A 15,784-nucleotide genomic window follows, 5' to 3' on the forward strand; every position below is an offset into this window, starting at 1 on the left:
GGAAGTCAGGTGGGGGCGGTGCGGAGCCGCGCGCGCTTCGCGACAGAGCCGTAAAGGCGCTCGCGCGGGCACGGAGCATGGCGGTGTACTCGGCAGCGGCGGCCGTGCTGGCCGGCGTGGAGAGCCGCCAGGGTTCGCTCAAGGGGCTGGTGTACGCCAGCAACTTCCAGGTAGCAGGGTTCGGGGTTCGTGCCCGGGAGGGGGTCCCCGGCAGGGGGCTAGCTCGGCCCGGCCCGCGTCTCACCTGGGTCTTCTCGGCCGAGCGCAGAACGTGAAGCAGCTGTACGCGCTGGTGTGCGAAACGCAGCGTTACTCCGCCGTGCTGGACGCCGTGATCGCCAAGGCCGGCCTCCTGCGAGCCGAGAAGAAGCTGCGGCCGCACCTAGCCAAGGTAATTACAGAAGGGTGCATGCTAAATCGCTTCAGTCGTGTCCGACTCTCTGCGACCCCATGGACAGCAGCCCACCAGGCTCCTCTGTCCACAGGATTCTCCAGGTAAGAATACTGGAGTGGGTTGCCATTTCTATCTCCAACAGGAGGGTGAGCCCCTCCTAACCTTAGGGTGTCTGCTCCGTCGCCGTCCACTGTGTGATGCTAGCAAGTCGCTCCTCCGAAATGAGGAGGCGCAGCCCCTCACTGGTTTATGAATTGAGAGGAGGTGCACATACTTTAGGCGAAGGCAATGGCACCCCACTTCAGTACTCTCGCCTGGAAAATCCCATGGACGGAGGAGCCTGGTAGGCTGCAGTCCATGGGGTTGCAGAGTCGGACACGACTGAGCGACTTCACTTTCACTTTTCTCTTTCATGCATTGGAGAAGGAAATGGCAACCCACTCCAGTGTTTTTGCCTGGAGAATCTTAGGGACGGGGGAGCCTGGTGGGCTGCCATCTGTGGGGTCGCACAGAGTCGGACACGACTGAAGCGACTTACCAGCAGAGCACATGCTTTAACTTTGAGCCTTGTGTGAAAGAAACAGAAGACCAAAGTGTTGATAGTGCAGCAGGCTCTGTTTAGGTAAAACGAAAAGGTGAGGTTGACGAGGAGGGTTCAGATCCAGAGCTTTTCCTGGTGAGAAGCATGGGGAAGGGGTTCGGGACTGGGAAGCCAGGTACCAGGTTCAGATCGTGTACCTGTCTGTCAATTTCTTGTGTGACCTTGAACAGGGAAGCTCACTTTTACCCACTACTATCTTGATAAGTGGTCTGTTTAACTTTTCCAGTTCCAGCCCTGTGGAGTTCCAGGATCTTCATACTCAAGGTTTTCTTGCCTCCTTTCTCCATCCCAGGTGCTAGTATATGACTTACTGCTGGGAAGAGGCTTTAGAGGGCGTGGGGGACGATGGAAACCTCTGCTGGAGCGGCACCAGGCCAGGCTGAAGGCTGAGTTGGCGCGGCTCAAGGTTCGTCAAGGTGTGAGCCGGAACGAGGACCTGTTGGAAGTGGGATCCAAGCCTGGCTCAGGTGAGCTGGGAGGGGTTGTGGAGATGGGGGATAGCCATCAGGCCCTCAGGAGAGGGCCGGGTTTCTGCTCACTCACTGCTGATTGCTTCCTAGCCTCCCACGTGCCTCGATTTGTGCGAGTGAACACTTTGAAGACCTGCGCTGAAGATGCCATTGATTATTTTAAGAGACAAGGTTTCTCCTACCAGGGTCGGGCTTCTGGGTGAGTTTAGAACCCTACCTGAGCATGGAATGGGCTTCCCAGGTGACTCAGTGGTTAAGAATCAGGCTACCAGTGCAGGGGATGCAGATTCAAACCTTAAATCAGGAAGAACCCCTGGAGGAGGAAATGGCAAACTACTCCAGTATTCTTGCCTGGAAAATCCCTTGGACAGAGCAGTTTGGCGGGCTGCAGTCAATGGGGGTCGCAGAGAGTCAGATGCGACTGAGCATGGAATGCTGTATTAAATAGAAGTGACTGGAGTAGCCGTCCTTGTCTTGTGCTTGATTTTAGAGGAAGAACTTTCAGCCTTTGCCCACTGAGTGTGATGTGAGCTGTGGGTTTGTCATATACAGACTTTATTACGTTGCTATATGTTCCTTCAGTACCAAGTTTGATGAGAATTTTTATCATGAGTGGATGCTGATTTTTTTCAAATGCCTTTGCTGCATCTGTTGAGATGGTCATGTGATTTTTGTCCTGTTTGCGGTATATCACACATCGATTACTTCACATCCTTGCATCCCTAAACTTGGCATCTGGTGCACTCCTTGTTTTGACAGATGTCACTATTGCGCACCCATTTGGTCAAAGTCGAAACTGAGTCATTGTACACGCCTCCCTCCTGTCTGTCTGGGCGTTCACTGCTCTGCCTTTAGAGTCTCTCCTTCTGGACACTGCCTAGGTTTCAGCATCATATCCTGTCGTGGCTGGCGCGAGAACCCTCAGCCGGCCTCCCCACGTCCAGACTTTGCTGTCACACTCGTCCTCTCTGTGTTGGCTGCAGAAAGTTCTGAACGCAGATCTGACGCTTTACTCCCTCACTGAAAACCCTTGGCCCTCCGCTGGGCTGTGCCTCCCTGCCCCTTCCAGGCGCGTCTGCTGTGCACCTGTGTTCCCGCGGTGCTTGCTGCTCCGTGGCCGCCCTGCCCCTGCACTCCTGCCTCCTGTTCTGTCCCCTCACCGCTCTGGGAAGCGGCGTCCTCTGCCTCCATCGCCCTCATCTGTTGCAGATGTCTCCCTGTCGGCCTGCAGAGACCAGGGTGGTGGAGGATGGCTGTGTGTCGGTTTGGATGCCAGCGCTGCTGCTTGTCAGGCTTCCCTGGTGGCTCAGGTGGTCAAGAATGTGCCTGCAATGTGGGAGGCCTGGGTTTGATCCCTGAGTTGGGAAGATCCCCTGGAGAAGGGAATGGCTTCCCACTCCAGTATTCTTGCCTGGAGAATTCCATGGACAGGGGAGCCTGGTGGGCTACAGTCCAGGGGGTCTCAAAGAGTCAGACACGGCTGAGTGACTCAGTTTTTCTTTCCGCTGCTTGTTAGCTTTCTCATCTGAGTTGTTATTCTCTCATGTTTTCTACATGGGGCAAGTGAATGGACAGTGCTTTTCCATAGTTTAGAGAACAAAGTTTTCACCTCAGCTCCTCTGGGTACTAATTCATCCATCAGGAATCGACTCAGTACTCACCTCCCTGTACCAGGCCTCTCCCCCCAGGGTTATGTTCTGATAGTACTGGCTGTTGCAAGCCTAATGTGTGCGAAATCTTTTCCTACGAGGTTTGCATGTCATTTAATACCTACCGTTTTCAAGAAGTACAGAGGCTGAGGTGCCCATGTCTCCACCTCTGGCATCTTCTGGACATAGAGTCTGGCCTGAGAACCCCGTTCTCTGAACTGTTGTCTCTGTCTTATCAGCGTGTTAATATACTCACAGCAGTTTTAAGCTTTTGTCACACCAGTAAGCAGTCAGGTGATGTGTGAAGTGCCTGGCTGGTACCTGGCATGGAGGGAGGCATAAAATGTGAAATAAGCAGTTCGTATTCCCTGGCAGCCTCGATGACATCAGGGCCCTCAAAGGGAAGTGTTTTCTCCTGGATCCCTTGCTGCCAGAGTTGCTTGTGTTTCCTGCCCAAACAGATCTGCATGACCATCCACTGTACCAAGCCGGTCACCTCATCCTGCAAGACAAGGTAGGGAGGATGGGTGGAAAGGGGGGAAACAGGTGGGCGGTGGTCAGCCTGGGGCCTCCGTTCACCCAGCCCCTGTGCTCTGCGCCGCCAGGCAAGTTGTCTCCCGGCCATGCTGCTGGCTCCGCCCCCGGGGTCCCACGTCATCGATGCATGCGCTGCCCCAGGCAATAAGACCAGTCACCTGGCTGCTCTTCTCAAGAACCAAGGGTGAGTGCCATGGTCAGACAGGAGTGGGGTGGGATCTGATCCCGTACTTTGTAGGAAGAGATAAGGAGCATTTATTCCAGGAAGTCCTACAGGCTGAAAGGCCTTGCCTTTCAGTGTTGCCTTCTGGACCTAGGGCAGCTCCCTAAGCTTCCCAGTGGGTGGCAGGTAGGAGATGTGAGTCCCCGAGCCCTCGGAGCACAGAGCCCAGGCCAGCTATTTCTGACCACTGAGCTTTTTAGAAGTTAAAGACATTTAAATAGTCTGTGTGTCCTGACTTCACGTACGTGTTACTGTGTCAGAGCTGTGGGCTCTTACGTGCTCCATTAAGCTCTCACTTCACTTCAACTCTGCCCTCCTCCCTAGGAAGATCTTTGCCTTTGACCAGGATGCCAAGCGACTGGCGTCTATGGCTACCCTGCTGGCCCGGGCGGGGGTCTCCTGCTGCGAGCTGGCCGAGCAGGACTTCCTGACGGTCTCGCCCTCGGACCAGCGTTACTGTCAGGTCCAGTACATCTTGCTGGATCCCTCCTGTAGCGGCTCTGGTGAGATGGCGGGGAGCACGGCCCAGGGCCCACGGACCCAGGGCAACCTTGGGGCGTGAGGGGTAGTCGGTTGTCCTGGCCTGAGGTTTGGCTCCTGTGACCCGTGGCAGACGTGCTCTCCTGGAAGCGGGACCTGCTCTTCCAGGCTGGCTGTGCTGAAAGCACTCTTCCCTAGGGATGCCCAGCAGACAGCTGGAGGAGCCCAAGGCTGGCATGCCGAGCCCGGAGCGCCTGCGAGCACTGGCTGCCTTCCAGCAGCGGGCGCTGAGCCACGCACTCACGTTCCCCGCCCTGCGACGCCTCGTCTACTCCACATGCTCCGTCTGCCAGGAAGAGAATGAAGACGTGGTGCACGCCGCCCTGCACCAGAGCCTGGGGGCCTTCAGGTAGTAGGTGTCCACCAGAGCCTTGGGGAGGGGGCTGCCTCTGACCTAGAAGCCCATCCCATTGCCTGCCTGCAGGCTGGCTGCCGTCCTCCCCTCCTGGCCGCACCGAGGCCTCGGCGCCTTTCCAGGCGCTGAACACTGCCTCCGGGCCTCCCCCGAGACCACGCTCACCGGTGGCTTCTTCATCGCGGTGCTTGAACGGGTAGAGGTGCCGAGGTGAGTGACCAGGGGGGCCTCCCTGGAAGAGGCTGGAGGACTGGGGCACATCTCACCCACTTTACTTTTCTTCTAGCGTTTCACAGGCTGAAGCGGCAGACTCAGAGCTGACGCCCAGCCCAGCCCCAAAGGGGAAGAAGAGGCGGCGGAAAGCGGCGGCTAGCCCTGGCACTTAGCAGGCGCAGAGCGCCGACTCCTCTCAGGCTCTCGGCCCCAGGTGGCAGTCTGGTTATGGCTGGAGGAAGAAGACCGGGAACCCCGTTCCTCCAGCTGGAGAGAGACGGGACACTCCTCTGCTTTGGGTCCCTTCCCTGGGCTGTGCTTTTGTGGGTGAGACGCACTGCTGCTCACAAAAATAAAACGCAGGACACGGTCTACGATAGATCACAGTTTTTTTATTCTTAATGACATAAGCAAAGAGAAAAATCTCACATTCATACTAAAAATTCCAACTAGACTCACAGGAATTCAGTCTTCGTTTATAATGGAAAGTCCCAGCCTCCCGTCCCTGTCCAGTGCACGTACGTGTCCACACCCACATTCACGCGCTCACACTTGGGGCGGGGGGCTCCTGGACCAGCTGTCCTGCCTGTGGAGCTGAGGTAATCGAGCCGAGGGTCTACCTTCCGTGAGGTATAGGCAGCAGCCTGATTTCTAGACCCGTGCCCGCTCCCTCCCATCCGAGCAGGTACCCGGGACTCAGGCCCCCCCCCAGCTCCACACGCAACAGAGCTCTCGGGGTGTGGAGGCGTATCCCCCGCCACGAACCATTCACCCTCAGTCACAAAGGGGAGGGGACTAGTTACACCTACGTCACATTATTCATAAAATAAGAATTACATTTTTCTGTTTCCAGAAGAAGCTCAAGTCCCTCAGGAATGCTGCCGGGACAGCATCTGAGCCTCTTCTTCACACAGGCATAACTTAACTCTACACAACTAATCTCTAGTCAAATAGCATTTATACTGAACCACCTCAATGAACCAAGCTTGAAGGAATTTAAAAGGCAATTTAGCTTAAATACAAAAATAAATTTTTATTGTTAAAAAATGTTTAAATATTTTTTTTCTTTTAATTTAGACACACGCATTCATACTTCTCCCAAAGAGGACGGGCATGGCAGCAAGGCTCATGGGCCTGGGGTAAGGGGCTTGGGTTGGGAACAAAGGGGGAAGGGAAGGGAAGGGAGGGAGGAAGACGGCAATTTTAAAAAGCGGTTCATTAATTTAGGGTTTCTACCATATACTACAGACACTGAGGTTAGGTAGGTGGGAAAGAGCGAGCATAGGGCAGAAGCCCTTCCCCATGGCCCCGTCCTCCTGGGCTGCCAGCCCTTTAAAGTCGAAACACCATGTGAGAATTCAAGACTCGGCACTTGGAGCCACAGAGTGGTGCCACTTTCCACACTCGATGAGCGAGGCCCCAGAAACTTGAGCAACAGTTAAGTCCGGCACTACCAACATGCCGCCACTCACACAATTCAATTCTTCCTCCAAACTCGATTCAAAGAGCAACAGACATATGAGCATCAGACAAAGTAACACAGGACAAAGCTTTAAACAGAAAATCCCGGAGAGGCAGACAGGCCCGGGAGGCCAATGGGGACGGTGGGTGAGCAGGCAGCTGAAAGCAGCGGGGTGGGGCGGCTGTGTGTGTGCAGTGTGTCCTGCCTGTGCCAAGAGCTTCCCTCTCCGGAGGGAGGTACCACCCCTGGGTCTGCCAGGCTAACAGTCTTGAGCCACCAAGCTTTGAGGGGCCAAACTGGCAGAGTGGGTTGGGGGTGAAAGGTTGGCTCGGACTTGGCAGGAGGAGTGGAATAGCAGGAGCTGCACCCGCTGGGGTCTCCAAGGCAAAGCTAGACTCAGGATCATTTTAAAAGGAATTGACCCTGCAAGGAACCAGTGAGGGATGAAGCAGCAAGAAGTGGGGAAACAGTCCCCTCATGGGACTGGGGGGGGAAAGCCACTTGTACAGCCAAGCCAAGCCCGGTGCGGCTTCGGGGACGGTCCACCCCAACCCATCAAGTGCACAGAGATGCAGGCAGCAGGGCTTGACCTGCTGGCCTCCAGCCAAGATGGCTCTCGGGGAGGAGGTGGGCAGCAGGTTGCCTGCCTGAGCTCACACACTACACGAGCGTCGGGGAAGGAAGTGGACAGTATGTACAGATGTTTCTTTAGTTCTCTCCAGCTTCACCAGTTCAACTGTTCAAGTAAGGTAACAGCTTCTGCCCTGCCACATCCCTCCCCCCATGACCCCCCCGACCTGGGGCTTCTGCTTCCTGACAGAGGGAAACAGCCCCTGGCGCTGCCACTACCTCCCTGCGGGCTGAAGCCAGAGGCCTGGGGTTGGTCTGCGTGGTGGAACCAGAAGGATCAGAGGCTCTTCCTAGCAGGTGCCGAGGTCCGGATTTGGGCAAGGGGTGGTGGGGGGCTGGGTGAGGGACGAAGGCTATTTCTTGCGGGTGTGCTGCCTCCGGGCCTGTAGCCGCTGTCGAGCCCCTGGGGTCTTGGATCCCGCACCAATGGAAAAGGAAGGGGCTGTCGATCCTGGAAAGATTCAACAAGATCTCATCAGGGCGGCTGGGACCCAGGAGCACTTCTCTAAATGCTCTAAGTGGGCACTGGAAAACGGCAATCCCTCTGGGAGAGGCGCTGGTTAAAAACGCAAAATCACAAGGCCACAGACAGTCTGGGAACAAGGCCCAGACCAGCATTTTCACCTGGCTTCCGAATGGTCAGTTGCCCAACTCCAAACATGGGTGTTGCTGGACTCCTGGACGGGCCTCGGACAGCTGGATGCTGCCAGCCCGCCCCACCCCTCTTCAGAGAGGAGACGAGGTCACACTGGCCACTTACCAAAAGGTCCAACTCCGACAAAGCCTTGGGCAGGTGTTGAGGACGCCCCAAAGGAGAGGCTGCTGCCAGCTGCTCCCACCCCAGGGGCTGGGGTGTTCTGACCGAAGGTGGGCGTGGAGGTGCCTAGGATGGAGAAATAGAGAGAGCTGTAGGGACCAGGCTGGGGAGCAGTGGGGGAGGAGCCTCGAGGGAGCTCGGCTCCTGGCAGGGCCTTCCCGAAGGACACCTGGGCCCTGGGTCCCCTCACTGAAGGACAGCACTGACCTTCACACCCGCTACCCCGGGCGAGCCTCCCAGCTACCAGCGGTGCCGCGGCAGGGCTGGCTTTTGGCCACCTAAGGAGCAGGGCCCCTGCATTCCCTCAGCCAACAAACCCAGCACAGGGGCCGACTCAGTGGACCTCTGCCTTCAGCCGGAGCCCAACTACCTCCCGTCAGGACTAGATGCGCTGTGTCTCTCCTCGTTCACCTGTCCTCCCCTCTCCGCCCTGAGGCCCACTGGGACTCCCCACCCAGTCCTACCGTCCCTTCAGCCCTGACTTCCCTCACGTAGGAGGAGGCTGGCTGGGGGGCGTGGGGGGGGGGTGGTGGAAGGCAGATTTCTGCCACTCAGGCTTTCCCTCCCCTCCCACCCGTCACCACCACTGCTCCAGACCCCCCCTCCCCTCAGCCCCCCAGAACACCTGGCCACCACCCCTCCCACTGTACTTGCTTCAGATTCAATAGGCTGGCTTCACCAGCTACCACTTAATTTAGGCCTACATCTCACAACTGAACATGGCTGGGAACAACAGTGCTGACAGGCCTCACTCACAACCACAGAGTGTGAGACACTGCCTGTGATCCTACACCATCTCCCCGCCTACGAAGCGACTACTCGGGAGGTCCTGAGGGGCCCTCTCACACCCGCCTCCACCCACCCCCCAAACCCTTCTCGTCACAGTCTCGGAGATTAAGTTTGTTACTTTCTCAGAAAGGCATTCCTCTGCACTCAGTAATCACAGATCTTCCCAAGAAACTGCTACTGTATGGACACATTTAACGCCCGTCTCCTCACTACCCCTATATAAAGCTCCAACAAGTGGACACTGCCCCGTGGGCCAAGTCAACTCGGGATCATACCTCCAAACACAGGTTTGCTGTCCGGTGTGCTGGTCACACTGAAGGCAAAGGATGTGGTCTGGCTGGGTGTGCCCAAGCTGTTTTGGCTCAAGCCTCCCCCAAAAGGCGCTGTGCTGCCAGTGGCCCCACTCTGTCCTGCCCCGAAGCCGAACGCTCCAGAGGCAGCGCTGGTGCCCGGGGTGACCACACTCATCCCAAAGGCCCCACTCCCAGCCGGGGTGGCTGGTCCCCCAAACATGAAGGGCGACGGCGTTGGGCCGCCGAACACTGAGCCGCTGGTCCCGCTGCTGGTAGTCTGGGTGGTAGCGCCAAAGCCAGAGGTGGTGGCCGCACCAAACGAGAAAACAGCTGTGGTGCTGCCAAAGGCTGGCCGGGTGCTGGTGGAGGTGCCGAAGGCGGAGGGTGTGGCTTTCAGACTGCCAAACGCCGGCTGAGCGGCGCTGCCGAACGCTGGCTGGGCTGGGGTCGGCGCTGGGGTCGCAGTCGGGGTTGGGGCTGCAGAGTTTCCAAAAGTGAAAGAGCTGCCAAAGCTGGGCACGAGAGCCGGCTTGGCAGCCCCCTGCGGCTGCCCCTCGGTGGCCCCGAAGGTGGGCTGGGGGTTGGCGCCCGGGTAGGATGGGAGAGTGGGCTTGGTGCCCGAGGCAAAGGGAATGTTGAAGGCTGGGGTGGCGGTGCTGCTGAACGTCAGCGTGGGCTGGCCGGTGGTGGCTGGAGCGGAGGTGCTGAGGCTGCTGCCAAAACTGCTGAAGCCAGTGCTGCTGCTGCTGCTGCTGGGGGCTGTCTGAGGGGCACTGGGAAGCGACTGGCCAAAGGTGGTGACTGATGTGGAGGTGGGCATGGCGGGAGGCTTGCCAAATTGGAATATGGAGCCCCCAGCTGGGGTGAAGCTGGCACCAGAAGTCGGGGGAGTCCCAAAGAGGAAGGGCTGGGAGGCGGAAGCAGCGGTGCTGGTCACACTGCTCAGGGTGCTGGTCACACTGCTCACACCGAAGCTGAACGCGGGCTTCGGAGCAGAGTCTGTGGAGGTGCTGGCTGTGGTCACGGAAGTCACTGTGGAGGTGGCAGTGGCCTGGCCGGTGAAGAGAGGGGCACTCGTGGTAGTGGCCAGAGTAGCTGTTTGCTTGAAGAAGGGAGTTAGCCCGGGCACAGATGTGGGTGGCCCCACACTACTAAAGATTGGCTTGAAAGTGGGGGCTGTGCTGCTGGTAGTCGTGGGGAGGGCCGAGCTAGAAGATGCCACGGCTGTGACCGTGGAAGGGCTAGAGGGCAAGGGGTCCCCACTCTCGCTTTTCAGGGGGGCCACAAAAATGGGCCTGAACATGGGCGATGCTGAAGACATAGCAGGGGCTACAGAGGCAGGAGGGTTAGCAGCTGGGGTGCTCAGCATTCCAAACAGGATGCTCTGCTTGGGGCTGGGAGGCGGGGTAGACAGGGCCTGAGATTTGGCGGATGTCTCAGCTGAAGGGGCTGGAGGGGACTTGGCGGCATCGGTGACGGGTCCTGGGGAAGAAGCCGGGGTCAGCCCCAAGAGAGCAGTGGTGGATCTGGAGTCGGAGGAGGTGGCTGGAAGCGCTCCTGACTGTGAGGAGCTCAGAGAGGCCAGAGGACTGGGTGTCTTTGGGGGTGAATCGGCCACAGTAGTGGTCACTGCAGCAGGCTCTGTGGAGAAAGAAAGTGGAGAAAGCAAATCTGGAATACTGCAGATATGACGGTGTGGCGAATCGGCCACAGGGGTGGTCACTCCAGCAGGCTCTGTGGAGAAAGAAAGTGGAGAAGGCAAATCTGGACTACTTCAGATGTGATGGTGCTCAAGGCCCAGCACAGTGCTCGGGATTCAACAGTCAACAATTACGACTAAATCCATGTCACAGAACTTTTAAAAAGTGTTCATTCCTGAAAACAGGCCAGTGTTTGTAATCTCTACCCTTCACAGATCATAAGAAAGATTTCAGAAGAGGATAAAACGTGGGCCCTGCTAGGGATAACACATATAGAAACAAAGAAAATGCCAATCACCTGAACTTAAGTCCAGTCAATAATCTAGATACACCTTACACAGCTAACAGAGACGCACCGTGCTATACCGACCCACAAGGTGCAAGTAGAGAGCACACAACCGTGAATGAGGAGATGGTCTCTGAGCCATCTGGATGCCTGACACATTTTACGATACGACAAAGCGCAGCAGAGGAGTGTGTGTATATGCAGTGCCAGGAAGGCTGAACAGCAGCAGACCTTGGAAACTTCGAGAAGAGTAATGTTACCTTGTGACCGCAGTCTAAGTGTGGGATAAGACATCCTAACCATGTGATCACTGACACTTCCGGGACACCTCACGAGGTCAGCTTTATTTTCTCATCTTACAGATGATGACAAACAAGGCTCAGAGGAGCTGAGGGACTAGGTTTCAAATCAAGAGCCACTTGGCGACCAAAACTAAGCTCCCTCCCTCAGCTCTGAGTGTTGCAGCCCTTCCCTAAAACTGATGACAGCTTCTAAAGCTCTTAAGCCTGCACTAGCTCTGGTTAGAGGAGCTAGAACAGGGTCAACCTTTGGAACAATTTCCAGGAATTGATGAGCATAGTGCTTTTACTTCTTTAAAAAACTTTTTTTTTTTGTTGAATGATTTGGCTGTGTTGGGCCTTGCTGCTGCGCACGGGCTTTCTCTAGTGGCCATGAGCGGGGGCTACTCTCTGGTTGTGGTGCGTGGGCTTCTCACTGTGGTGGCTTCTTTTGCTGTGAAGCAGGGGCTCCAGGCACCCAAGATTCAGTAGCTGTGGCTCACAGGTCCTAGAGCATGTGGGCTTAGCTGCCCTGCAGTATGTGGAATCTTCCCAGACCAGGGATCAAATCTGAGTCCCCTCACATGTACACCCGTGGCTGATTCATGTCAATGTACGGCAAAAACCACCACAATATCGTAAAGTAATTAGCCTCCAATTAAAATAATTAAAAAAAAAAAATCTGAGTCCCCTGCACTGGCAGGTAGACTCTTCTTACCTATATACCACCAGCAAAGTCCTGGCGCTTTTACTTCTACCTAAACAAAAGCTGATGTCATTACACACACCGAAGCAAGCTCTCCTGGGAACTTGCTGGCAGTCCAGTAGCTAGGACTCCACGCTTCCACTGCAGCGGTCTGGGTTTGATCCCTGGTCAGGGGATTAAGATCCTACAAGCTGTATGGTGCGGCCAAAAAACAAACAAAACAAAGTAAGCTCTCCCACTCACCAGGGAGGGAAGGGATCCCCGGGGAATTCTGCATCTTCTTCAAGCTCTCCAACAGGGGGTTAGCGCCAGGGGCTTGGAGGGAGGTTGGGGATGAAGCAGTCCCAGCGGCAGGCAGGGTCACAGTGAAAGAAGACTGACTGGCAGGTGGGGCCTCGGTGACAGAGGTCGAGGCAGTGTCTAGGGATGAAAGAAAAAATGACACTGTTTGGGAACTCTTTCCAGTTGCAGATCATGGAGCACGGGAAGTTCAGGGCCTCGGTACAACTCACAAAGGTCTCCCTTCAATGCTCACCATTCTCCAGATTCCACTGAGGGCCCAAATGGATTTCCCACATGAGAAAGACCAAAATAAAACCCAAGGATACAAAGCCTCTCTGGAGTGTGAAACTGATTTATATTCCTTACCAGTCTTATCCTCTAAGACCTTGTTAAACCATTGTAACGAAGCTTTCTTTTCCAAGTCCAAGTCCTCAGCAGTGATCGAATAACCAAGCTGGGGAGGTGGAGGCTACCAAAGAGAAAAAGAAGTTGTCAATCAGGAGAAACTGTAAGAATCCTGTATTTAGCCTTCTTAAGGTAGAGCTAAGCTGGGGTGGGCAGAAGTAGAGGGACAGGACCATACCAAGGTCAGCTGGTCTCCTCGCCTAGAGGGCAGCAGTTGAACCTTCCGTTTACGCTGCCCAGAGCTGCCAGGTGTTGATGGGGAATTCCATGAGTTCTGCTTCTTCCACGTGGTTGGATTGGCAACTAAAGAAAGAAAGAAAGAAATTTTTCTCTGCCAGAAATGGACAGGTTATCTATCTCCTGTTTTTAACACTGAATTTTCTTTTTTTTTTTTTTTTAACACTGAATTTTCACTGGGTATCTCTCAAAGATTCTATTTTCCATGATTTGGGCTCTTGGATGGTGTTTGCTAGATTATTTCTAACAGTCAAGAGGATATAAAGGGAGAATTGCTCCAAATCAAAGTATCCAACTACTTCTGCTGTTGTTCAGTCATGTCCAACTCTTTGCAACTCTCTGGACTGTAGCCTGCCAGGGTCCTCTGTCCATGGGGTTTTTCAGGCAAGAATACTAGGGTGGGTTGCCATTTCCTTCTCCAGACCTTCCTGACCCATGGATCAAACCTGTGTCTCATGTATTAGCAGGTGGATTCTTTACCACTGAGCCACCAGGGAAGCCCAGAAAACTGCTTACTGGACAACAGTCATCTGGACTGCTCACAGATACCTCAACCTAAACTTATCCATAGCCTACTGTCATCACGTATCCTACTGTATTTCTCTGAGTCATCTTTCTCCCTTACCTGACTCTGAGCCTCTGAAAGACAGAAGCATCCTTCTCTGCGCCCACCAGGCCCTTCACAAGGCAGTGCTCCATACTTCCACCAACAGCTGCTCTAGTGCACTCATCAACTCACCCTTTTCTCCCGGGGACTCCTTGTCTGTTACCAACGGAGCTGAAGAGCTAGAATGATGAGAAAGCTCCTCTTCTCTGCAGGAGAAAAAGGCACAATTAAGTTTAGAAAGACTTGCTGACAGAAAGTACTGGATAACTTCCTGTACCTGCTTGCCTACCAACTAGTCTAGAACCACCATGATTTAGGACCTCAGTAGGCCAGGACAAAAAAAATAGAAGTCAAAAGAAAATCCCAATAGAAATGAATGGAGGCAGTTTATGGAAGCCATGGAGAAACCTTTGTCTTAAGAAACCACCACAAATCGACACTTTTCAAAACCTTACTTACAGCCCACCAAGTTCCTAAAACCTCTAGTCACAGGCCTGATCCCTACAGTTGACCGCAGGTGCCCAGAGGGTCCGCTGGAGTCCAGAATGTGAAGTCTGCTGCCCACTGACATCATTCACTCTGTCTGCCCTGTTCTATGCGATCTCTACTCCTGCACCCCCACCACTCATGCTACAGTGTGGGGGAGAGAGCCCGCGGCCTCTACAGTTGGGAACAAAAGAATGGGGAGAGATGAGAGCGACTCAGGTGGGCAGTTCACTGTCATCTACATGCTGATTCTTCAGTCCTCCAAATCAGAGCTGAGGAAAACCCAGGAGCCAAGTAAATGTCCCTCCTTTCCTGCCCCTCTCATTAATCCATGCAGCAATTAATAATGGATTCAGTTCAGTTACTCAGTTGTGTCCAACTCTTTGCGACCTCATGGACGGCAGCACACCAGGCCTCCCTGTCCATCACCACTTCCCGGAGTTTAGCCAAACTCAAGTCCGTCAAGTTGGTGAACCATCCAACCATCTCATCCTCTGTCGTCCCCTTCTCCTCCTGCCCTCAACATTTCCCAGCATCAGGGTCTTTTCCAATGAGTCAACTCTTCGCATCAGGTGGCCAAAGTATTGAAGTTTCAGCTTCAGTATCAGTCCTTCCAATGAACACCCAGGACTGATCTCCTTTAGGATGGACTGGTTGGATCTCCTTGCAGTCCAAAGGACTCTCAAGAGTCTTCTCCAACACCACAGTTCAAAAGCATCAGTTCTTCAGCACTCAGCTTTCTTCAGAGTCCAACTCTCACACCCATACATGACTACTGGGAAACCCACAGCCTTGACTAGATGGACCTGATTACCTTACCTGACTTTCTTTGCTGGCCTCTCTGGTGTCTGGGAGCGGGATGAGGCTGGGCTAGAGAAGGGAGACGAACTGGGACCACTCCTCTTCCACAGCTAAAAGTCGAACACAAGTAAGATTGACCCTGGTTGATAGTCTATCATCTGACCTTTGATAAAGTTCTGTTCATCACTGCATATAACATCTCCTTTTAAGTAACTAAGAAAAAGTCTGAAGAACTAATGGCATGCTAACTAATAAAAGTAGAACGGAAGAATGTACTTTTGGCATATGTTAAAAAAGAAGATGTCACAATCACTTCACAGTTTAGAGCTAAGACGTACATATTTGCTCCATGTTATCTATGGAAACAATAAAAGTCAATTAAGAAACTGTTCCAATGAAGATAACCTAGTAAACTAGTTTAGTTTTGGTCTCACCAAATTTTCAGTTTTATTTCATTAACTTTATTTTTAAAAATACATTATCATGACATTTATGACTTCTGTAACATAGTGGTATTTATCATTATATGAGAATTATCCATACATCTGTCTTCTCACCAAGTGGCGTTCCCTGATATCAAAGGTAGTCTGGGAACTTCCCTGGTGGTCCAGTGATTAAGAACATGCCTTGCGACGCAAGGGACACCGGTTCGATCCCTGGTCCCTGAAGATCCCACATGCTGTGAAGCAACTAGCCTGTGCACCACAACTACTGAGCCCAAGTGTTACAACTGCCGAAGCCTGTGCACCTTGGAGCCTGTGCTCCGCAATAAGAGAAGCCACTGCAATGAGAAGCAATGAAGAGCAACCCCTGCTTGCTGCAACTAGAGAAAGCCCACAAACAACGAAGGCCCACCGTGGCCAAAATATAAACTATATTCCAGCAAGTACACAGTAAAAAATTTCCTTCCTATTTCAATAGTTATTACCAGTTTCTAATACATCCTGTCAAAGTTATTCTACACACATCAAAAGATGCAAGAAACCGCAGGATGAATAGAGGACACTATACACAGCTCTGCAC

The 15,784-nt window shown here is 53.9% G+C and overlaps 2 protein-coding genes across 2 annotated transcripts in view; one reads left to right on the forward strand and one right to left on the reverse strand.

The window, feature by feature from the left end:
- Positions 1-5,361, forward strand: NSUN5 (NOP2/Sun RNA methyltransferase 5). The gene is made up of 10 exons (XM_069571091.1): positions 1-170; positions 269-391; positions 1,288-1,462; positions 1,556-1,664; positions 3,490-3,628; positions 3,720-3,835; positions 4,199-4,377; positions 4,553-4,763; positions 4,839-4,979; positions 5,056-5,361. The coding sequence occupies exons 1-10, from the start codon at positions 78-80 to the stop codon at positions 5,153-5,155; spliced, it is 1,386 nt and encodes a 461-aa protein (XP_069427192.1). The 5' UTR covers positions 1-77; the 3' UTR covers positions 5,156-5,361.
- POM121C (POM121 transmembrane nucleoporin C) overlaps positions 5,355-15,784 on the reverse strand; it is a 19,184-nt gene continuing 8,754 nt past the window's right edge. The window contains exons 6-13 of the mRNA XM_069571090.1: positions 14,780-14,871; positions 13,607-13,680; positions 12,809-12,933; positions 12,592-12,694; positions 12,187-12,363; positions 8,956-10,614; positions 7,835-7,957; positions 5,355-7,525 (exon numbers count right to left, since the gene is read on the reverse strand). Coding sequence (XP_069427191.1) covers positions 7,428-7,525; positions 7,835-7,957; positions 8,956-10,614; positions 12,187-12,363; positions 12,592-12,694; positions 12,809-12,933; positions 13,607-13,680; positions 14,780-14,871 — 2,451 coding nt within the window. The 3' untranslated portion in view covers positions 5,355-7,427. The remainder of the gene's footprint in view (positions 7,526-7,834; positions 7,958-8,955; positions 10,615-12,186; positions 12,364-12,591; positions 12,695-12,808; positions 12,934-13,606; positions 13,681-14,779; positions 14,872-15,784) is intronic.

This window comes from Ovis canadensis, chromosome 24, assembly GCF_042477335.2.
Source record: "Ovis canadensis isolate MfBH-ARS-UI-01 breed Bighorn chromosome 24, ARS-UI_OviCan_v2, whole genome shotgun sequence".
NCBI classification, from domain to species: domain Eukaryota; kingdom Metazoa; phylum Chordata; class Mammalia; order Artiodactyla; family Bovidae; genus Ovis; species Ovis canadensis.